Source organism: Aspergillus steynii, assembly GCF_002849105.1.
Source record: "Aspergillus steynii IBT 23096 chromosome Unknown P170scaffold_1, whole genome shotgun sequence".
NCBI lineage: Eukaryota > Fungi > Ascomycota > Eurotiomycetes > Eurotiales > Aspergillaceae > Aspergillus > Aspergillus steynii.
Window position 1 is genome coordinate 170,334 of NW_020194398.1, and position 21,498 is coordinate 191,831.

Below are 21,498 nucleotides of genomic sequence, written 5' to 3' on the forward strand. Positions count from 1 at the left end.
CCTTGTCTCCCCGACGAGTCCTTGAATCGCGGGACTTGGTGTATATCTATTATGTCTTCTTGTTTTTCATGTGCCTTCTGTTGTTGCTTTTTGTTCTTCATCTTATCTCTTTCTTTGTTGAGTGTTCGGCGAAAACGGGGGTTTGCAGACCGAATCAGGGATATGGCCTGTGAGATGCATGCCTCCCACCTATGATAATTGGCGTGGCTTTGCCTGGATCTCGCTCATGAGTGGCCTGTTATGCTTTTTCCTTTTCTTTTTCTGTTTCCATTATTCGCCCCGGGGTTCGAGGAGCTCTGGTTGACCGGGATGGAGTCGGGTGGGATGAGACGCAATACGATCAAACTATATTTGCGTATATTATAAGGATATTGAATTGGCTGAACTGGTTTGTTTTCCAGCTTAAATTCCCAACACCTGGCATCGTCGACTCTATACGCATGCCGGCATGAACCCGGCATGAACTTTGGTAGATCTGTATGAACTTAGACCAGTATGAGGCCCGTCGTGACTTTGCTTGCCCTAGAGAGAGTAGTGAGTCTGGACCGCGGAACTTCAACTCCCGCTCCAACCACCAACCTCGGCCTCCAACACCGCCAATCTCCTGCAGCGGAGACCCAATGCTCGACACACAGGCTGTGATCAGGAGCCACCTGATTCTATATCCTACTCTCAACATGTCGTCCGACAAAAAACCCCATATATCGCCCAACAGCTTCCTCCACGCGTTCTCCACCGCTCCATCTGAACCGTCGGAGGCCCCTCTGATCGTCTACTTCATCACAGGAAATCCAGGGCTGATCGGCTACTATCATACATTTCTCTCCCTTTTATCGGAGAAGACCAAATCATCATTCATAGGCCAGGACAAGGAGCGATCATTCCAGATCTACGGGCACAGTCTCGCCGGATTCGAGCTGCCCGAGCCAGAGCAGAAGGAACAAAAGCCCGAGTCCGAACCACACTACTATGACCTGGAAGAGCAGATTCGCTTCGCCCAAAGCAAAATCCACGACTTCGCAGTTGACAGAACAAATGGCATCGATCATCTATCACCCCCATCCGACACGGCGCCACCCACCCGCCCCAAGGTCATCCTCATCGGCCATTCCGTAGGCGCTTACATCGCCATGGAGGTCCTAAGACGGCACCGCGAGGGCTCAAAAAGTGATTTCCCAGTCGACTTCGATGTCATTGGAGGAGCCATGCTCTTCCCAACCATCGTGGATATCGCGAAGTCTCCTTCCGGGCAGAAGTTGACCGTATGTTTCTTACTCTCTTTGCTGTTATGCATACTATACCGCGTACTAATGAAACCCCATGCTGGGGGAGCAGAAGCTGCTCTCAATCATTCCTCAACTTGCCCTAGTCGCTGGCATTTTCGTTCGCATCCTTACAGCTCTAGTCCCTGCCTCTATTCTGCGGTCATTGATTAGGATTTACATGCCATCGGCACCGGATACGATGGTGGATACTACGGCTGGATTCCTCAAGAGCAAGCGAGGGGTGCAGCAGGCATTGTACGTTCTTACTTCTCATGGCAATCTTGCCGAACTACCAACGATTTCCAACGAGATGAAGTTGGGACACAAAGACAGAGAGATGGGGAAAGGCTAACAGAAACTCTTCTTCATAGGCACATGGCGGCTGACGAGATGCAAACAATCACCATGGATAAATGGAGTGACGATGTCTGGGGTATCTCGACTAGTCAAGAACCCACGTCGCGATTGTTTTTCTATTTCGGGCGCAACGACCACTGGGTCGCGGAGCGCACGAGGGACGAGATCATCGAAGTCCGAGGCCAAGTGCCGGGAGGGCCGAAGATGATTGTTTGTGAGGATGGAGTGCCTCATGCGTTTTGTCTGAGTGAGTGTTTCCTCCTTTCGCTTCTCTTTTGTCGGAACGAAGTCGTACTAATGCTGGTGATGTACGCCAAAGGACACAGCGATTTCATGGCGAGCAAAGTCGCAGATATTATTATGGATATAGCCAGGGATTGAGATTCGGAGATACTTGTGCGCCTTGGGTTTATAGACTGACCGCCTACATAGACTAATACTTGATATATCATCGACACAAGTGAACGATTCCCTTCAGTATGTAATTCACAATCGTTACTGCTGCTTCAATTCACCATGCTGTCAACAATATGTAGAGATCATGGGTATCTTAACGTCATCACATTACGCCTGTAGCAGATGCACATTGGAAAGGAAAGAAACAAAAGACCCCCAAAGCCTAGCCCGACCGACCCTCGATCAAGGGGCTTGATTCTGGTAAGCGAGTCCAGCCCTCCTGAACAGATCTCCCAGTACATCCGGCTGCGGTTGCGGTTGTGCTTGCATGGGTGGCGCCGTCGCTGCCTCCGTCCCCGGATGCTGCTGCCATTCGTCGGGACCCAGACTGTGCGCCCGGACACTCCACCCGTCATCTTGTGCCCGCTGCTGCCCGAATAGATCCTTGAGCGAGATCTGACGACCCATCGGGACGCTCGACGGCTCTTCATCCAGCGGAGCCCCGGCGGTCGTGGCGGCGGCAGTGGCGGCCGCGACGTGCAATCCGTTCTGGCGCGTCGCCTCCAGACGCTCGCGCGCCAAATTCAAACTGTGGCCCGCATGGACGGCACACTCGCGAATCATCTGGGCATTGATGCTGCGCGTTTCGGCCGTCGAGTTCGGCGGAGGCTCGGAATAGATCCAGAGACCGTAGATCCGAAGGTCGGTGCCCTCGGGGCTCTTGCCGGGCCCATTGGCGTTGGAGCTGCCTGGCGGATTGGCGCCGGGAACATGGGTATTACTCGTGACCTCCGTGTCGGCATTATAGTCCGCCTTTAGAATAACATATTCCTCCGTCAGTTCGACATTCTCGCCGTCGGTCAGTTGGATGTTGAAATTGTTCAGCCCGCGCCGATTGAGGACGAAGGCGCTGTATCGCTCCTCGCCGAGACTGCCCTGCGTGAGCTGGCAGACAAACAAAGTCCCTTCGACACCATTCTTCTCCCACTGGCGTGTAGTCGGACTGAATATATAGACGACGGCGTAAGGTGCCAGCGACAAGATCGTGTTCACGGAGGGGTTGTGGCGGCGGAGGACGGCGAGGTTCAGCTCCTCGTTGGTGCGCAGCGGCGGAGCAGGCATGTTCGCTTCTTGTTGCAGCTGCTGGGTATCGGAAATGTAGGTTTGGAAGTCGGAATCGTAGTCGGAGGGCTGAGCGACACTGTTCAGATTGTTGTGACGGTGTTGGTTGTTCGGTCGTCGGGGTTTTCGGGACGTCATTGTGGAGGTGGTTCTCCAGTGAATGGAGAAGGAAGGAACGGACGCGAGTGAGAATCAGCGAAAGGGAAATAAAGAAGGACTGGCGGGGGTGTTGGAGGATAAGAGAATAAGAGCGAGAGAGAAGGTGAGAGAGTGCAAGATGAAGAGGAGGGCGGCCTCTCAGGTGATGAAAGCTCTCCATTCCGGGAAGCGGTCGGAGCCCCCGCCTTGTCGAAGCTTCGGAATAGCCTCAACCTCCTTCTCTTCTCATCTCCACCCCCCTCACCCCTCGTTGTTGCAGCCCCCCGTCCAGTGCACGAGATTCTGACTCGACCGCTCCTAGTTCAGTCGAGTCGGACTTCACGGTGGGGTCCTCCTTGTCATCACTCGGTGCCATCTACGCCGGCCCTCATTGGCTTCCATTTATCTACTTCTTTTTATACTTCCCGCCAGCGCTGCGCGTGATGCTTAGACGGTTACCTGGCACCTGAGTGATCGCAGTCTCTTTTCTCTCGTTCCCGTGATTACTCTGACCGTGGTTACTCTCGTTGGAAGCTCGCTTTGCTTCCTTCATCGACACTGCTCATTCTAGCGCTAGACAGTGGGTGAGCCCCGAACTGCCTCAAGCCAGGACTAGCGAACTCAATCATACTCGGACAGGATTTTATGGAATATATACAGCTGGCCTAATTTATACACGTTCCAACATGAGCTCCAACGCCGATCACCCGGGGCCGCAGTTTCAGCCCCCTGCAACTCCAGGCGACTTCCCAAGTGAAAGCGACAATCGCGAACCCTCTCCGGATGCCCCCCTCGACCCGTCGTCCCTCCCCCGAGCCGTTAAAGCGAGGAGATCGGAATATACTCGCCAGCGTTCGATTCGTATCAAAGTGGGATCGTGGAATGTGGCGGCCCTCCCCGGCACCGAACAGGATGTTGGCAATTGGTTCGCAGACCGTAAAGGGATAAGCGAAGAGTTCTCCGAAATACGGGTCTCAGATAAGGAACCAGAGTCGGAAGGAAACGGCGACGATGCTACCGACAAGGCGACCTCGCCTTCCGAGACTGAGCCCAATGAAGTCGGACTTTATGCACTAGGGCTGCAGGAAATCGTCGATGTGTCTTCACCCGCGGAAGCATTGCGGCCCTACGTCGACCCGGCACCGGCCAGTAAATGGAAAGCAGCGGTGCAGAAGGCTCTTCCATCGGGCTATCAGCTGGTGGCAGAGACCCAGCTGGTTGGGTTACTATTGTTGATATACGCCTCCCCATCTGTTGTCGATAGTGTGTCGTCGGTTAGCTGCGCAAATGTGGGCACGGGGTTGTTGGGATATATGGGCAATAAAGGTGGCGTGGCGGCACGCCTGTTGCTGGGAGAAACAACGGGCCTAGTGTTCGTCAACTGCCATCTTGCGGCCGGATCGGACAAGGGCAGCTTGGACCGACGGAACTGGGATGCGTCTCAGATTGTTGGGCGCGCAAAGTTTGATGCGATTGATTCGGACCTCACGCTCCGGGATGAGCCAACGGAAAGCATCGGCAAAGAAGACTTTGCGTTCTGGTTCGGCGATCTCAACTATCGACTCGAGGATATTCCTGGCGATGATGTGCGCCAGGTGCTTGCCAGACACGCAGAAGACGAAAATACCAAGGAGCAACGGTCAAATACATCCTCGGTGGACTCCGATGACGATACGGACCCTCATTCTGACCCTGCGTCTCTCCAAACTACCATCTCCTCTCTCCTGCCCCATGATCAACTTCGCTTGCAACAGGCCAAATACAAGGCCTTCCATGATGGATGGCGTGAGGGAGACATCTCCTTCCTGCCAACATATAAGTATGATGTCGGGAGTGTCGCCAGATTTGATTCGAGCGAAAAGCAACGAGGTCCCAGTTGGTGTGACCGCATTCTCTACCGGTCGCGCCAGGATAGGGAGAGGTATGAAAGATTGGTCGCCGAGACCGCTGATTCAAGAAAACGGGACGATGAGATGAAAGCTCGAGGTCTCGATAAAGCGGCTGCCGATGACAATGTTTTATTTGACTATGACCCCGACGTTGATGGGGCTGATGATGCCGAGGAATATGACCCAACTAATGACCAGACCAGCGACGGCGCATCGTTTCAGTCACAGTCGGATTCTGAGGATCCTCTGCGACTGGAGTATTACGCATCCCATCAAAAGATTCTTTCGTCTGACCACAAGCCCCTGGCTGCTGGGTTCACCTTGAGTTTTGAGTCGGTTATTCCCCACCTGAAGGCGAAGGTACATCAAGAGGTGGTCCGCGAATTAGACCGAGCCGAGAATGAATCTAGACCGGGCCTGACAGTTGTTGTGGATAGACACGGGGTCTATGCAAGCAAGGATGACTCCGACGGGGATCCCAACGCAGTCAACTTTGGTGACATCCCTTTCGACGTGCCGGTCAGGCGATCTATGACGGTTGCCAACACCAGTGGCGTTCCTGCAACCTTTACTCTTGAAAAGCCAGAAGGGGCTGACGGATGGATGGTGTCGTGGCTTGAATACCAGGTCGAAATGCCGCACCGGGATGATTCCGAAGAAGGGAAGTATGTCGCGGCGGCACAGGAGTGTGTCTTGCACCCAGGAGAGCTTGCCAACGTGGAGCTTACCGCCTATGTTCGCGACATCGAGCTGGCACGCGCCTTGAACGATGGAAAAACACAACTCGAAGAGATTCTGGTACTCCGGGTCGTCAGTGGCCGTGACCATTTCATCTCGGCCTATGGGAAATGGCTTCCCACTTGCTTCGGCCGCAGCCTGGAGGACCTCACCCTGATGCCAGAGGCGGGAGCGCGTACTATGTCACCTGTGGGAATCTCAGCTGCGGAACGTGGCAAGCAGAACAAGGACGTTCCTCTCTCCGCCCCTCGGGAGCTCTTTCGGCTGACTGAGGCGATATCAGAGTTGACAGAGCGTGCCGCCGCAGAGTGGAGCATGACGAGGGATGACTCCGATGATGATACACCTCCATGGCTCAGAGAGCCCCACGGGGCTGGTTGGCCCTTCGCACCGGAGACTTGGACCCTGAAGGACAAGGATGAGCGGATGCCTCTTCTCGCATCTGCCCGAGAGGCATTAGACACCAGCCAGTCATTCAATGATCTGTTCGCACCGGAGGTGTCCTCGCTCCACCGCCTGGAGATATTGAGCGAGACTCTGATAGTGTTCTTGGGTTCCTTGCAAGATGGCATCGTTACAGCCTCGGTCTGGCAAGACCTGGACCAACAGATTCTCACGCGGGAGAAGGCCAAAGCCTCGCCGTTAACTTGGGAGGAATCCCAGGCCTGGGTCCTAGAAAGCCTGGCATATTCACCCGCCCACAGTGTCTCATTTACCTTTGTGACGTTTATGCTCGCTCGCGTTGCCAATGAAGTGGCACCGGCAACATCGATACCTTCTCGGGGCTCGTCAAACAAACCTTCCGAGGAAGAAGCGAAGTCCAACACCAAAGCATCCGACAACACCACGCAACCTTCCACCCCAACATCACCGTCCGCCGGATCTTTCATCTCAGGCGGTAGTCTCCGTCGGAGGACCCGTACGTTCACCTCATCCAGTGTTGCTGAGCCCACGATCAACCCTCTTGCCCTCCGCCGCCAAACCGTGGAAACCGTGCTTTCGGGGATCTTCTCCTCGCTTCTCATTTCTTCCGATATCCCCATCCCAACGAAAGACAAAGAACGCAGAGCACTAGAAGATCGCAAACGAAGCATCGTCGAGCCGTTCTTAAAAGCCATGGGGGTGGATAACAAGGGACCCTCTGGAGGAGTTCCATAGAGACATTCATGTGTACATGCGTCCGCGTTCTTTAGACTCTTTGAAGAGAGTCGACGACCGCGAACTTTTTGGGGTTGTTTTGATAGACTTGGGACTTTCTGTATATTATGTATTGTATTTCGTTCTCGGTGGGATTTGGTTATACTCATATATTTATATATTGTAACAATGTCAGTATACACACCTTTTCGTGCAGATGAGCACAAGGCAATGGGTTCTATGGCTAGAAGAAATAGTAACACGAAATCAATTCCAAAAGGATATCATCAAACATACACACGCAATACTCTAGAAAATACAAATAGAACCCTCACACGCCAACCAGCAGACCCCAACGAGAAACAACTCTCAAATGCAAAACCAAGCCCTAAAAGCAGGCAACAGCATAGCTTCTATTCAACTGTACCAATTGGGTCACACGTAAGCAACCCCAGCTTCCTCCCATCAGAACATTGCACAATCCAAACACCGACATCAATCATATTTGCATCATTACCCCTTCCCTTTCTGCGTCTACGGTCTCCCTCATGTAGAACTCGATCGCCATGTAGCGAATCTGCATCAGCAGCATCCCGCCGAAGAGACCATTGGACGAGTTGATGACCACCGGTTCCCGTCCCCGCATCGTGGAGTTCAAGTAGTAGATATCATGGCGGTCGGGGTCGTAGTTCAGCGGACGCAGCAGCTCCTGGAATAGCTCGAAGCTGATATCATTGCGGTAGATGCGGCCATCGGTAGGGGGGTTAGGCACCTGGGTAGAGACCTGGTGAATGTTGAACGCGACCAGCTGGCTAGGGGGGCTGGCCTGCGAGCTGTACACGTAGACGGGACCGTCTTGGAGGACGTTGACCGAGCTGCGGACCGGAGGAGCGCTGGTGGCGGTGGTGGCGGGGGATTGTTCGGGCAGAGATGCTTCCTGGGCTTCTTCTTCTTGCTCTTCTTCTTGTTCTTCTTCTTCTTCTTCTTCTTCTTCTTCTTCTTCTTCTTCTTCTTCTTCGCCCCGGGATCCTTCTTCGGAGGAAGTGGCTTTCTCGGTGGACGACATGCTCGGCAGGTCATCGTCGTCGTCGCGAAACCCGCTGAATTGCTCTTGGCTGAGCTGTTCGGGAGAAGATTCCCAGACGGCACTTTGACTCGCGGAAGGGGGCGAAGGAGGTTCTTGGATACGCCGTACTGCTTCACGTCTTCTCTCTTCAAGTTGTCGCTGTATACGTTGTATCTCTTCCATTTGTCGTTGCTTTCTGTCTGAAATGTGCTTTTGCACTGTTTTGAGCATCTCCTCTTTATAATCGTCGGAGGTGTAATCCTCAAGGTCGTCAGGGTGCTCCTGGGGTTTTTCTTTCTGGGATTGCTCTTCTTCGGGATGCTCTTCAGAGTGTTCTGCAGGAAGACCTTCTTCACGAGGGGTTTCCGCAATCTCAACCTGGCTGATCCCTGGAGCGTCCATAGGTTCTGGAGCCTCCACTGACAGTTCGTCAGAGTGTTCTTCAGGAATACCTTCTTCACGAGGGGTTTCTGCAATCTCGATTTGGCTAGCCGCTGGAGCCTCCACTGACGGTTCGCCAGAGTGTCCTTCAGGAAGACTTTCTTCATGAGGGGGTTGGGTTTCTGCAATCTCAACCTGACTAGCCCCTGGAGCGTCCATAGCCTCTGGAGCCTCTACTGACGGTTCGTCGGATGCACCATCATAATCCTCATCGGGGTGGAAGTCTTTCCGTATCGCATCTTCTTGACTAGAGTACGGCTCCGTTGACACCACAGATTGCTCATCCTCCTGCCGAGGAGGCGTTTCCGGCTCCGGTCCCGGCGATCGCGAAGGGTCCGGCTCAAATGGCGAACGAATTCGCCCTGCATCTATAGCCGCCTGTATGTCGTCACTCAGGGTTTCCGGCTGCGTGTATGGGGTCTCATCCGGGAAGAAGGGGGACCTGGTCGGTTCCTGTATGGGGGAGGGCGCATCCTGCGAGCCGGTACTCTCGATTGGAGACCTGGGCGTTTCGTAATTCGGCGAAAACAACTGGATCTCCTCGGAGCCTCTGTGCGGCGTTTGCGTTGCAGCTGCATCTACGTCCATCTGTTGAGTCTCTTCTTCAGGGCTCGATGAACTCAGGGTTGGTGATACGAACGTCGGTGTTTCGCACTGTTCTCTTGCCAATCGCATCCTTTCTTCCGACGAGTCTGACCATGGAAGCGAACTCCTGCGTTGAGTGGCCTCCTGCGGTGCCTCATCCATCTGTTCGTCCTGCTGTTGCTGGGCCTCCGCCACGACCTCCTCCTCCTGCTGTTGCTGCTGCTGTTGTTGTTGCGCAGTACGACGCGCTCCCCTCACACTGGCACGACCTCTCTGCGCAGCGCCTCCTCTCTGGGGGCCTCCTTTCTTAGCGGCCAAATAAGGTCTTCTCTTAGCTGTAACCAACAGTCGGACCCGACGTCTCATTTCAGCCCCATGAAGTCCATGTAAGTCACGGAAATCAGGAGGCATCTGCTCGATGTGTCTTGCAAGAGCCTCATCCATCTGGGCCTGGTTGCGAGCTATTCTCATATCCAGGTTGAAGAGACCCTCAGCATAGAGCTGGTCCATCAGATGCGTGATCACACCATCTCTTACATCTCTTGGGAGTCTGACCTTGGCCCAGGACCAGAACTGGCGCTCCCTGACTATGACCGCCTTTGGCTTGGTGGACCGTCGGCGAGCCATTTTGATTTAGATAACTCAACGCTTACGTGCAAGGCTGAAAATAGGCGACTTGACAAGGAGGGAGTTAGTCGAAAAGAAACTGAAAAACAGGATGCTTTACCCCGGCTGAAAGGAAGCCAAATGTCGTCGATTATCCGGTAGTTTCGCAAGGAAGAAACATGAATGACGAAGGTGATATGTCCCTCTATTTATTTCGTGCCCGACTGTAGTCATTGTCAGTTCAACAGATGCGTAAGAGCCTGTTGTAGACAATCAACAGTTGCCGGCATACTATTCTAGGCACAAAGGATGCCATTCACTGACAGGGTTGACTATAGGCAAGCATACTGAATGTTTAATCTGAAACCTAGTGTATGCCAACTTCACAATGTTCATGACTTGCATGAAACATTCTGTATCATCTTTGTTGAGGTTAGAATTTGCTTTACTTTGCTTGTCGAGACAAAAACGGGACCAACCATGATGGGCATATCTGGTATGCTTCTTTGTTTCCACCACACTCATTATTGAAACTATCCAATAGAAAGGGTCACAATATCTGAAAATTTTTGGAGTGAATGAAGTCCGGCATGAGAAATCAGTGCTTTGTCTAGTACTTCCTCAATGAAACAGGTTTAAATGGGACAAAATCCCCGGACAAGGCAAACCCCAAGAGAACAAAAAAAAAAAAAAAAAAAAAAAGAAAAAAAAAAAGAAAAAAAAAAGGGGAAAAGGATAAAAAGGAGGAAAAACCTTTGAGGACCAGACACAAGATCTCGGTCCAAAGTATATTGGACCATTTCCCGCGGCAGCTCTATTGACCCTGTGACCTTTGGCATCTTAGGTCGCGCCCGGTTTGTGTAGGTATCTGACTGGACAGCTGCAACATAACTCCAAACGGGTCGAATCTGTAAAAGTGCCGCCTATCTGCTTGTTTGATGGTAGAAAGAAGCAGAACCCGTGATTTATCGTCAAATGTTTTTTATGAGGCCAACACTGCTGTATTATGTGATTTTTCGCAGATCAAGAGGTCTATACAATTGCCTTATGAGCCCCTATTCCATTTGATCGTCCAGGACGCTTGGAGGAAAGACGAAAGGCAAGAGCGAAGAATGACCGATGTCACTGTACGCTTGATTAGTTTGCATTCGTGTGGTGTCGATTAATTGGATGGCGTAGTTCCAGCATGAATGTGCAGTTGGGCAGAGGAATTTGGTATCCTTGGATAAAACGTGAACAGGAGACAGTTGAGAAAGGCTCCGCGCCTGATGGGAACCAAATACGCGCTCATTCTGTCGCTTTTCTTTGAGTGTGCCGAAAGGTAGTGATTTGTCTTGCTTGTGGAGGAGGAAAGAAAGATGAAGTCCGACGAAGGTTGGTCGTCCCGAATTAACGCAACCCCAGATCACCTGATAGATGTACGTCGAGTTATGAAAAGTCAATTGATGCGCTATAATTACATGGAACACTGTACATTAGAGAAGACAAATAAAAAGAAATCCAGCACAATCCGGTTAAATAGGCTGTATGCAAAACTTTTGCCATCTTCAATCATAATGCGTTGATTTCATCACTTCGTGTACGGACGATATCCGCATTCGATCTCCGTTGTAGGAATCACAAGATCCCTATACCATCGAGAGAACAGGTCCGACTGGCTTCTGAGTCGTCCTGGAAGGGCCTGGTTCATCCTTCAAGCTTCCAGATCCTTGAGTCCTTCTTCAAGCTGAGGAATTCTTTTCCTGCGCAGCCCGAGTCGTTTCCTCCATTTGAGCGCCCTTTTAAGAAAAGCTCTCTTGCGTCGAGCGGGAGGGTAATTGACGGGCGATTCCCCGCCTATGAAAACAAAGACGTCGTATACAGCTGCACCGGCGAGGGCACCAGTGGTGGTTGCCAGCCAAGCTCCCCAGAACCACCAGCCATCGCGCTCGGTGAACGTACTTCCGCCATAGCCGGCCATCAAAGCAACAAGCCTAGGCCCTAGGTCCCTAGCGGGATTGAAAACCCTGATCGTCACGTCAGCAAAAGACGGATGAGCGGTAGATAATGGGATGCCGGCCTTACCCTCCAGTGTTAAAACCAAATCCAACGCACAGCACGAGGATGAGCAGCCCGATAATAAAGGAATGCATACCCGCTCCGGGCGGCGCGTTACCACCGTCACCCATGGCAAATATGGTACAGATCAGAATGGCGGCCGAAACAAACTCGTTGAAAAATGCCGTCACGTTCCGAACGTAGGACAAAGGCTCAGTGTAGAAGCCTATTCCAGTTGCCCCCATGGGAGTCGTGGGGGCTAATGCGAGGATCGAGTCACGGTAAATGCAATATGCCAGCCCCCCGGCCGTGAGGGCCCCGAGAATTTGCGCAATGACATAGTAGCTGCAGAGGCGGCCGGGAAAGCCGCGGAACACCCAAAGGGCAATGGAAATGGCCGGGTTCAAATGTCCACCACTGACACCACCGGATATATAGATGCCCACCATGACAGCAAGTCCCCAAGCCCAGTACAGCGCGAGGCGATCCCCAGCCTGAGAACCGCCGGTGCCGATCGCAAGGGTGGCGCACAAGCCGATCAGCATAGTTACTGTGGTCTGTGTGAAAACAAGTTAGCAAAGTGATCATGCGTACTCCAGGTCGGTATGAGGAAATTTACCCCCAGATACTCGGCGAGCGGCTCCCGAAGCCAATGCCGGACCAAGGCCCATGTGTTCACATGTTCATGATCGTCTGGTTGTGGTTGGTCCCATTGCCCTACAAGCTCACTTTCAACCGGGCGGCTGACCCGATCACTAGAATCGGGACTCATAATTCCTTGCTCGACGGGGGTATCGTTTTGAGTACTGCCGGGATAGGTACCACGGCTTGAGATTCTCTGGGCAGGTGTAGCGGGTGTAGCGGGCGTAGTAGGACCTTCTTTCTGGTCATTATTCCGACTGGATGTCATCTTCATCTCAGGAATAGGCTCCGATTCCCCTTTCGTCTCTGTCTGGTAGGCCATCGTGTCATCCCTGGTGGGATCACGACGCATACCCGGTCGAACAACGCGAGGAAGTGGTTTAGCTAAGCCCCATATTGGCGCCTCGTGATTCTTCATGTAATCAGGGTTCATCTCGCGGTATTCGGGGTGGACATAGACGTCATTCGGGTTTCCTTCTTGGGAACCGGCTAGGCTATGAAATTTAGACTTGTCCGTCGCTTGGGTCGCCTGAGACGGCTGACGGGCGCCCATCTTGGATTTCAGATTCCGGGAAAGTTGCTGATGTTTGCTCATAGAATGCACGCTGGCTTGTTCGGTCGGATGCCGCAGAAATATGTCTCGCGGGTTGTTTGACTGATCCTGCGGCTGCTCTTGTCGTTGCGACATTTGATGCGGTTGAGAAGACGGTTGTTGTTGCTCTGACCGAGTACTAGGTTGTTCTTTGTAGGGTCTTGATTGGAAGTACCCGGGTTCTTCATCAATTGGGGGCAAGTCCTCCGCTCCAGGAGGACGACTGTCTCCAAGGTCTTGTTCTCCCGACATGATGGTGGACTCACCAACTCCCTTAGCAAGGGACGTTTCTAATTAAGAGGATTGAAAGACGCAAGGAAAAAGAAAGGCATGCTGGCGATCCGCAGACCTCCCAGAGGCTTCAGACTTTTATAAGCTCAGATAAGGATGACCCTCAACGGACCCGCCAGTCTTCTGCGTGGAGACAAACTACTCTTTCGAGCAGGAGGTTGAAACGCGGCCCTTGGTTGCGACATCCATAGATCACTCCATTCTGTCAACTGCGGTCCAATTCCAGCCGTATGGCGACCAGGTTTTCCATGGTTCGAACGAACCACGCTGAAGTGATGTCATTGCGAAGTTCTGCGCGCGCGCGAGAAAAAAAAATCTTTTGACAGGGCCACTCAGCGAGACTAGTGTAGGAGATATGGGGATCGTGGCGACATTCGCAGTTGGAAGAGCCCACCAATGACGGAGGCTGTGTAGCTAGGAAATACTCCGTAGGGGTATGCGATTAGGAGTATGATATGATGGCGCTAGATGGACGAGTCCCATCGCATTATGAACCATTCCGGCCTAGACGTGACGATCTTTCTGTCTAGACCTCCACATTCGGATGTCCATCAGCGGGGACGACGGCTTCGTTGTCCCGAGACAAAGAACAGGGAGCGCGAAGGAAGAAGGACGAAGAAGGGCAGACGAGAAAGACGGAGGAGGGCTGGATGGCCTCAGGCAACGGCACCTCACCGGCACGGATTTGGCAAGCGGATGGCCTTCCTGCCAATGACCGTCTCGTCCGTCAACGTCCTCTCGCCATCGATCGAAATTCTCCCGACGGTTCCACATCGCCATTGACTTTGGCTCTCTTGAGTCCCGCAAATCGGATTCGAGGGTTCTCAATGAGGTCATGCGCACACGGGCTCGACTGCCGGAAGCATGAGATACATATGCGGCTGCCCAAGCCGCCAATATGATCGATGATAGACACGGCCCGGAACTCAACCCGACATGGCATCCACCGATTATCACTCCTGCAATCGTGCCTACTTATCCAGGGATATTGCCTTGAACCCCATCTCGGTGTACGCAATGCTTGACTCAACCCTTCTCCCCACTGTTCTGACAGAAGAGGTCTCCTTAAAGATGACGGCTATGACATCACCATCACGTTATGTTGATTGACCATCCTTTGGAATCGATAGCGACCACTGCTGTGGATTGCAGACAGACTATAGCATAGACTGTGCGGCCTTACCTCTGGAATCACTGGATTTGCTTCTACTCCTCTAGGCTCACATGCACGCATTTGAGACGGGAATCCAGAGGCAATTCAATGGAATGCAAAAGACACGGCTTGGACCTGCACTTGGCGTCTCAAAGCAGTTCCTGGCGGTTCTTTTAGCGCCGGTCCACTGACGGACCCTGGCATGAGGTTGCGCCAATAGGTCAGCCACCCTTCGAGTGGAGTCAATGACAGCGCGACAAGGTAGACAGAATGAGAATGAGAAAGATGATGAACTCCTCGGCCAGAACCAAGGTCGAATTTCTGTGCATGCTGACTACTATAATACACATAAAGATTGCCCCGGCATTTTCAAACATAAACCCACCAAGCCCTTGATTTTGAGTCAACGCCAGACCATCCGAAAGACTCGGGCAAGCAAAGCCCTTATCCACATTCGGTGGAAGGACCGCAAGTAAAGACAATAAACAAATGCGAACGGTGGCTTATTACATGGGGAACTCTAGCCGATTTACAGTGAGATCTTGGTTTGTCGAATTCTAGAGATGGGGGACCAGGGCGAGAAAATCAAAATTTGTTCTCTCGAATGGACTTCAGCCCTTTGGATCCCGACTGATCGGCCGGAATCAGTCGTCTCGTTTGCCGAGGTGATCGCGACTTCCGATCTTGCGGCGTCTTTCCCTTGACAGGCCGCTCCGAAGGCCGTGACATCAGGAGAGCTTGACAAGTTCGCAAACACCACCTCGCACCTTGCCAGGGTAAGGCAGTCAACGACATAAAAAGCTGAATGGGGATTAAAGCAGCCGCATACATCCAGTCAAATAGCATGGGAATGAATCCAACGCGACGTTGGCGATCCGTGCGATTGGCGGCGGCGGCGAGAGAGATGGCTTGATTGACCTGATTCTGCAATGCCTGAAACCGCGATTCCGTTTGAAAATTCGTTGTCGCCGTGCGCTTCTCGTATCGCCGAACGGCACGAGTCAGAGCATCGACCTCCGGCTGGAACCCTTTCCGCAGCTCTCCGGTCGCCTGAGAAACGACCGACTGGGTATTTTCCTGCGATTGAGTGGAGGATTCGGAGGCAAGACGCTCTGCCGCAGCCTCGGAAACATGGGCTTCGAGCTCTTCAAGGCGCTTCGTGATATCAATGATCTTGCTTATATCGACCTTGGCATCTTCTTCCTCCGTCGACAGCGCGACAATGCGTTGAAGATGAAGCGTTCTTGCCTGTACCATTTTCAGAAGGTGAGAAAACGGTCGGATTTCGGCGGCCAAAAGAAAGATGGTGAGATTGTAATTAGACACCAGTCCTTCGGACGGTCGCGATAGTTTAGATCGAATTGTGTGCAATAGCCAGGTGCCGATCATGGGAAACACGAAGCAGGACACGAGGGCGGCAAGCTCGTGGACTTGCAGTTCTCTACAGGCTGCACCCGCCGCATCTGAAGAACGCGGGTGGCTTTTTGGGTCGGTCGTGGTAGAATTGTTTTGGGGGTTGGGCGTTGATTGAGCCTCGTCTGGATCTAACACGGGCGAGATCTCCGAAGCGTCGTAATATCGGTCGGGCTGTCGGACAGCCTGCGCGGAGCGATACCAGTCCCTAGAGGCGCGATCAGAAGGTGATGAACAGTATCCACCGAAATCGAGTGGTATCCAAAGCGACACTCCAAACGGACGAAGCTAGACGAGGGAGTAGATCGTACCATGGTAGCCGCACCGACCAATTGAGAAAGATGGCGGCGAGGACCAGCAGAGTGACGTCCGTGACGACGGCGCTTCCATTCTGGAAAAAGACCCCGGCGATGGCCGGCAAAAGGGCCAGGCCCAGGGGCGCGGAATGCCAATGCGACTCCTCGTTGGGAAGGTCGACCTCGGCCTGCTTTGCGGCGCGGGGGAAAAACAGATCGTCGGTCGAAGAGCGAATTGAATTTCGGGCTTCGGATACAGAGTCAGACAAGGTCGAGTTCCGTCGTTCGTTCCGCAGACTGGACGAACCCTCGGCGAAAGTGGCCGAGCGGGTCGGACCACGCTGGCGGAGACTCATGGGATTCTCGCCTTTGGTGCTAGCAGAAGGAATCTGGAGGGCAGACGTCGCAGGTCGGGACATGGCAACCGAAGGGAGGAGAATCAACCATGCTAAGGACTACTAGGGTCAGCTAGCCAGGGCCTAACCAAGTAGTAGTTAGAGGGATCGGATCGTAAGGGAGGCGGGGCACGCGATCATGGAGGGGTGGGGTAGTATTCCAGTCAGGGGCGAAGAGAGGGCGCGACGAGAGGAAGACCGGGGCCAGGGAGGGTGTGGGAGAAGGGAAGAGACGAGGTGAGTTGAAGGGGTGTAGGTGTGTGTGTGGGAGGAAGAGAGAGTGAGGAAGGGAGAGAGAGAGCGAAGGAAGGAGGGAAAGAGATCCAATGCGAGTCTCCCGTCCAATAATGCATGACGCCATGTGCAACGGGCCCTGTTCAGCTGGTCCAACACAATGCCTCAGTTTCTGCAGTTTCCCGGCCTACTCGCCTCGCTCGGAAATCCGGGTCCCATCCGTCGGCCGGTCAGCTTCATTCCCGCGTGGATTTGGTTTTCTTGTTCGATCTATACGACATAAGTTCATAACCATCCAGGGATATACTTCCCGATCGAGCCGGTCACGCGACGTGCGCGGTCCTCGGGGGTCGGCCTGAGGACGCAGGCACACAGGCAGACAGGCACACAGGCAGCCCATCTCTTCCGACCAGAAACCACCAGCGAGGAGGGACCAGTGTCTAGTCCCATTCTCGAGTCCCCCGATCAACCCGCAATCGGCGTGTTCCCGGTCAATTGAGATCATGTTTCTCCGGCAGATGAGAGAGGCGCCCCGGGGTTGGTGAAGCAGCAGCATCACCAGTGCTATTTCAATAAGAACGCGCACTGGTTGTATTGACGATGAGTCCATTGATGCCCCGATCAGGAATGGTCTGCAGCTCGGCGCTGTCTTATACTCAACCTTCCTCCCTCCCGGTTTCGCAACGCTGCCTGCCGTCTCCAGTCTCTCGTCTTCACTGCATCAGGAGTATTGATGATGGCCTATCTCAATAGATCCGTCATGCCTTCTGACCCACCCGGGGTAGCCCCCCGTTCATTCCCTAGAGACATCTCGCTGCAAGGTCCATCCAGGCGTGCCCCGGTTAGACCACCATGCTGTCACCCGTCTCAATGTCCCCCATTGACACCGGCGTCATGCGTGGATCCTTGTATAACCGGGGCTGTCTTTCCTGTACGGCCACTGGAACGGTGAAATAACCCGTCTCTGCTGATTCAACGGGGAATACCTCTGGGCCCTGCATTCCCACCCTCAATAAGACATCTGAAGGACTCCTGTTTCTGGATAACGCCTTGGATTGACCACTCCCTCTGCGTCGTCCCTCCTCTTATCACGGCGATGCTGGTTCGTTGCTCTTCTATCCCAAATCTACGGTCTTCTTCTTTCCTTAAAAAGGGTGATTCTGGCAGCCACGGACAAACCAAACGGCGAAGCCTAAGGATTACTACCTAGTACATACATCCTGTCCGTCCCAATCCGATTCAAAATTGTCTACACACCATGGGCTCGGAGTCGGAGCCTCGTTATCGCACTGCGGCTACTGCAGTGATCATTCCTGTCCTCTCTATCGTGTCCATCCTAGTCAGCCTTGTTCCGTTGGCCCTGCACTGGAAGAATCGGAACTTTCCTGCGACGTGTCTGATTGGTTGGTTTCTGGTGCTCAATCTCTTCAATATCGTCAATGCAATCATTTGGCCCAATGACGACGTGGATTCCTGGTTCAGCGGCGTGGGTCTTTGCGATGTTGAGGTCAAGATCATGATCGCCAGCTACGTTGCCGTAGCAGGCAATCTGCTGGGCATATTTCGTGGCTTGGCCAATGTGCTGGACACCAGCCGTGCGAACCTCGTCCCCAGCAAGAAGCAGCGTTGGCAGAACCATTTCATGGACATCCTGTTCTGCGTTATCATTCCAATCATTGCAATGATCACCCACATTATCTTCCAAGCCAACAGATACATGCTGTTCGCCATTTCGGGGTGTGTCAACAGCTTTGATGAGAGCTGGGTGAGCTTCGTCTTGTCCTTCGTGTGGCCTCCAATCATCTGTTTGATCACTGGCTATTATTGCAGTATGCCGCTCCTGATGCATGTCCCAATTCCACCTGCCTTGAACACTGACCTTTCATTATAGGCCTAGTCTTGTATCGCCTCCACAAGTATCGCAGCCAATTCGGGGACGTACTTCAGTCGTCCAACAGCAACATCAGCAAGTCTAGGTTTCTTCGACTCTTTCTATTGTCCTTTACCATGCTTCTAGTTATCCTTCCGACACAGGCTTTTGTGGTCTGGAAGAACGTGACACTGTCGCTGCCATGGCATTCATATTCATGGAATACCCTTCACGGGCCGATGTGGAATGAGATAGCCATGATTCCAACAAATGGCGAGGTTTTCTTTGATAGATGGATACCAATCGCATCGGGATTCATGTTCTTTTTATTCTTCGGCTGTGGTAGGGATGCCTCGAATATGTATGCCTCAATCTGCCGCTCCTTCGGTTTGGAATGTTGCCTTGCCGGCGGACAAACATCTTCGGCAGGAACCACTTCGTCGACAGCAGTGGGAACTATGCACAGTCGGGTCAGGCTTTTATTCCGTAAGAAGACTTCATCTGCTACAAGGTCAGTGTGCTTTACCATCCCTTCGTTGGCGCGGAACGAGCATTGGACTGATTCATCTTCTAAGAGTCTATGTGAGCAATGTTACTTCGGTAAATCCCGTTGACCGCAGCTACGTGGACCTGGAGAATCGTACAGCGACACCTCAGAGTCACGGTCACATGCACAATTTGTCATGGATTCAGCGATTCTTTCCGTTTTCCCGGCATCGCTCGCCACGCTGTGATGATATGGTATCTCTTCACGACCTGTCTGGTCCTTCCAGCACAGTTGCGACCAATGCCTGGGCCGGTGCAAGTACCAGTCGCGGTAGCAATGAGTACAAAACGTCCACCAGAAAGGATTTCATTCGGGTCAAGCAAGTCATAAGCCAAGAGAGCGAGAAGAAGATGTGATAAGGCCAGGTGCAGCAGGGCCTGTACCTCATTTTCAAGGATCATCCGCCTATCTTGCCCTCCTCCCATTTAGCCCTACGTTGAAATGCTTCCTGTTACCCGTTGTTAACCATCTTGATTTTGCATTTGTACTATAGTCTGGCTCAAGAATTAATTTCCCTTTCTGTTCATATTCGCATCGGTTGAGGGAACTCGTTAGTTATAAGAAATGGTTGCATCGAGTGACTGATCACGCAGTGCTTGTTGAAACGCGCAGGGCAGCAAGCTATTTTAAACCGCAGACCGTTACCAAGCCATCCCGGAGTAGCTATTTATATACGATGTACGCAATGGTCCGCGTCGCACACTACAAGTGCAGGCAAACTTAGCTGCTACCTACAGGTCTCGAAGTGCGAGATCTGATCAAAGAGACAGAAGATCGCTCATATGTATGCTTTAACTCTCTTCTACAAAAGTCCAACGCACAACAGAGCAGCGACCCACAGGACGACAGGATGATCATTCGAGGGTATACTTAGAGCGACAACATCAACAAAAACTACAGAAACTATAATACATGCGGCCACCGGCATGGCCGACGACGAATGGGACACACGGAAGGCCAACAGCCGGCTTTGACCGGGCAAATATCAAGTCCAGAGAAAGAATAGAGACAAAACAAGCCAATGAACCTGAACAGCCGACGCCTCCTATCACCGTCCCATATTATAAGATTTTCCTGCGCATATCAATCGATTCACGAAAGCCTAAGCCGACGAGTTGGAGTTATCGGAGCCGGCACGCTTGAGAACTTCGAGAGATCCTGGAATCGAAAGACAGGATGCGTTAGTTTTCTCCGAGATGACCGGGGGATTAATGATTCATCCCATTCGACGGGTAGAAGATGAAGCTTACGTTGAACGATGTTTAGGCCCGAATGCTTCTTGCCCTCGGCATCTTCGTACGAACGCATGCTTACGTCGCCTTCGACGTAGACTAGGGTACTGTAAAGAAGGTAGGTTAGCATCGTGCCTTTCTGTGTCCGATGGTAAATAATTCTTTGCGCCTGATGCGGTGTGCCGCTTTATTCTTTTATTTATTTATTTGTTTTTTTTTTTCCCTTCCTTGAACGTCTTCGGCTTTACCAAAACCCCAAGATCCTTCTCAAGGTTTTTACTCACGCGAATATGCAAATTTTATGCAAATACGGGAAGGAATCTGCGCGGTCACATAGAACCAGGGTAGGCTGGTAAACTCACCCCTTCGGCAAACTTAGGAGGTAATCCCGCTGCGGCCCTTCGGGCGTGAAGCTGGCAATGCGGAACCAGCTCGTCTGGCGATTGTCCCGGTTACCGTGAGAGGTGCCCACCGCATATTTGATGATGTCCTGACCGGTCGAAGTGGCTTGCAGCTCGGGCTCGGCCGCGAGACGGCCGGTGAGGATCATACGGGACACGGAACGCGACGAGGAGCTGCTGAAAGAGCGCGCGGACGAAGCAGCGCCGTGGGAAGCGCGCATGAGAGGGCGCAGGGACGAGGTGAAGGCAGACATTCTGATGGTTTGGGGGATGAAAGACGTTGGATGTGAGAGTCAAGGAAGGGAATGTGAGGGTCAATGGGTCGAAAGGAAGACTGCGGAGTCGGAGCAGGAAAGGTCGGAGGTGAGGCAGCTTGGACCACCCATTACGTGAGGGGCTCACGTGACACCGCGGCGGACTGGATGGGGAAGGGCGTCGGTCGGTCCTTTCCTTGCCATCAACACCCTCCAAAGGAGGAGGAATCAATTCAAGATGTCATCCTCGCGGAGGATCCTTACTTGGTCGCCGCCTCGATACAGGTCCTACGATGGACCTCTCCCCGGTCGTCCGTTGCGTGATACATAACATCATGTTCTGCTATCAATCCCACTCGCTTCTCTTTGCCACAAGATAGGATCTCCACGATGCAATATAC

General features: G+C 52.7%; 8 protein-coding genes across 8 annotated transcripts; 3 read left to right on the forward strand and 5 right to left on the reverse strand.

The window, feature by feature from the left end:
• The first annotated feature begins 578 nt into the window (after positions 1-578).
• Positions 579-2,132, forward strand: P170DRAFT_1451 (bifunctional triacylglycerol lipase/ester hydrolase). The gene is made up of 4 exons (XM_024842494.1): positions 579-1,262; positions 1,336-1,520; positions 1,637-1,869; positions 1,942-2,132. The coding sequence occupies exons 1-4, from the start codon at positions 621-623 to the stop codon at positions 2,001-2,003; spliced, it is 1,122 nt and encodes a 373-aa protein (XP_024708951.1). The 5' UTR covers positions 579-620; the 3' UTR covers positions 2,004-2,132.
• Positions 2,022-3,445, reverse strand: P170DRAFT_431478 (Dcp1 family protein). The gene has a single exon (XM_024848044.1). It carries the CDS (start codon positions 3,276-3,278, stop codon positions 2,262-2,264), a length of 1,017 nt encoding a protein of 338 aa, XP_024708952.1. The 5' UTR covers positions 3,279-3,445; the 3' UTR covers positions 2,022-2,261.
• Positions 3,446-3,544: 99 nt separating this feature from the next.
• On the forward strand, positions 3,545-7,248 carry P170DRAFT_460042 (phosphatase family protein). Its single transcript, XM_024851905.1, has 2 exons — positions 3,545-3,858; positions 3,918-7,248. The coding sequence occupies exon 2, from the start codon at positions 3,965-3,967 to the stop codon at positions 7,061-7,063; it is 3,099 nt and encodes a 1,032-aa protein (XP_024708953.1). The 5' UTR covers positions 3,545-3,858; positions 3,918-3,964; the 3' UTR covers positions 7,064-7,248.
• A 293-nt stretch (positions 7,249-7,541) lies between these two features.
• P170DRAFT_420484 (uncharacterized protein) lies at positions 7,542-9,761 on the reverse strand (the record flags this gene model as incomplete). Its single annotated transcript, XM_024847297.1, has 1 exon — positions 7,542-9,761. The coding sequence occupies one exon, from the start codon at positions 9,759-9,761 to the stop codon at positions 7,542-7,544; it is 2,220 nt and encodes a 739-aa protein (XP_024708954.1).
• A 1,527-nt stretch (positions 9,762-11,288) lies between these two features.
• Positions 11,289-13,375, reverse strand: P170DRAFT_451698 (MIP/aquaporin family protein). Its single transcript, XM_024851210.1, has 5 exons — positions 13,127-13,375; positions 12,963-13,091; positions 12,397-12,913; positions 11,805-12,334; positions 11,289-11,746 (listed from the first exon to the last, which is right to left on the reverse strand). Exons 1-5 carry the CDS (start codon positions 13,261-13,263, stop codon positions 11,434-11,436), a joined length of 1,626 nt encoding a protein of 541 aa, XP_024708955.1. The 5' UTR covers positions 13,264-13,375; the 3' UTR covers positions 11,289-11,433.
• A 1,363-nt stretch (positions 13,376-14,738) lies between these two features.
• P170DRAFT_431481 (uncharacterized protein) lies at positions 14,739-16,870 on the reverse strand. The gene is made up of 2 exons (XM_024848045.1): positions 16,180-16,870; positions 14,739-16,076 (listed from the first exon to the last, which is right to left on the reverse strand). The coding sequence occupies exons 1-2, from the start codon at positions 16,581-16,583 to the stop codon at positions 15,041-15,043; spliced, it is 1,440 nt and encodes a 479-aa protein (XP_024708956.1). The 5' UTR covers positions 16,584-16,870; the 3' UTR covers positions 14,739-15,040.
• Positions 16,871-18,051: 1,181 nt separating this feature from the next.
• Positions 18,052-19,566, forward strand: P170DRAFT_441940 (pheromone receptor; the record flags this gene model as incomplete). The annotated part of the gene is made up of 3 exons (XM_024850428.1): positions 18,052-18,622; positions 18,685-19,174; positions 19,239-19,566. The coding sequence occupies 3 exons, from the start codon at positions 18,052-18,054 to the stop codon at positions 19,564-19,566; spliced, it is 1,389 nt and encodes a 462-aa protein (XP_024708957.1).
• Positions 19,567-20,024: 458 nt separating this feature from the next.
• On the reverse strand, positions 20,025-21,136 carry P170DRAFT_431482 (single-stranded DNA-binding protein). Its single transcript, XM_024848046.1, has 3 exons — positions 20,805-21,136; positions 20,461-20,549; positions 20,025-20,368 (listed from the first exon to the last, which is right to left on the reverse strand). The coding sequence occupies exons 1-3, from the start codon at positions 21,095-21,097 to the stop codon at positions 20,313-20,315; spliced, it is 438 nt and encodes a 145-aa protein (XP_024708958.1). The 5' UTR covers positions 21,098-21,136; the 3' UTR covers positions 20,025-20,312.
• Positions 21,137-21,498: the final 362 nt, after the last annotated feature.

Coding starts and splice junctions, on each gene's coding strand:
- P170DRAFT_1451 (XM_024842494.1), top strand. CDS start 621: ATGCTCGACACACAGGCTGTGATCAGGAGCCACCTGATTCTATATCCT. Junction 1,263..1,335: donor CTTCCGGGCAGAAGTTGACC/GTATGTTTCTTA, acceptor CTGGGGGAGCAG/AAGCTGCTCTCAATCATTCC. Junction 1,521..1,636: donor CGAGGGGTGCAGCAGGCATT/GTACGTTCTTAC, acceptor TCTTCTTCATAG/GCACATGGCGGCTGACGAGA.
- P170DRAFT_460042 (XM_024851905.1), top strand. CDS start 3,965: ATGAGCTCCAACGCCGATCACCCGGGGCCGCAGTTTCAGCCCCCTGCA.
- P170DRAFT_431481 (XM_024848045.1), bottom strand. CDS start 16,583: ATGTCCCGACCTGCGACGTCTGCCCTCCAGATTCCTTCTGCTAGCACC. Junction 16,077..16,179: donor TGGTCGGTGCGGCTACCATG/GTACGATCTACT, acceptor TCGCGCCTCTAG/GGACTGGTATCGCTCCGCGC.
- P170DRAFT_451698 (XM_024851210.1), bottom strand. CDS start 13,263: ATGTCGGGAGAACAAGACCTTGGAGACAGTCGTCCTCCTGGAGCGGAG. Junction 13,092..13,126: donor CGGTCAGAGCAACAACAACC/GTCTTCTCAACC, acceptor CGCAACGACAAG/AGCAGCCGCAGGATCAGTCA. Junction 12,914..12,962: donor GAAATCCAAGATGGGCGCCC/GTCAGCCGTCTC, acceptor TAAATTTCATAG/CCTAGCCGGTTCCCAAGAAG.
- P170DRAFT_431478 (XM_024848044.1), bottom strand. CDS start 3,278: ATGACGTCCCGAAAACCCCGACGACCGAACAACCAACACCGTCACAAC.
- P170DRAFT_431482 (XM_024848046.1), bottom strand. CDS start 21,097: ATGTCTGCCTTCACCTCGTCCCTGCGCCCTCTCATGCGCGCTTCCCAC. Junction 20,550..20,804: donor CTCCTAAGTTTGCCGAAGGG/GTGAGTTTACCA, acceptor CCTTCTTTACAG/TACCCTAGTCTACGTCGAAG. Junction 20,369..20,460: donor GGGCCTAAACATCGTTCAAC/GTAAGCTTCATC, acceptor TTTCGATTCCAG/GATCTCTCGAAGTTCTCAAG.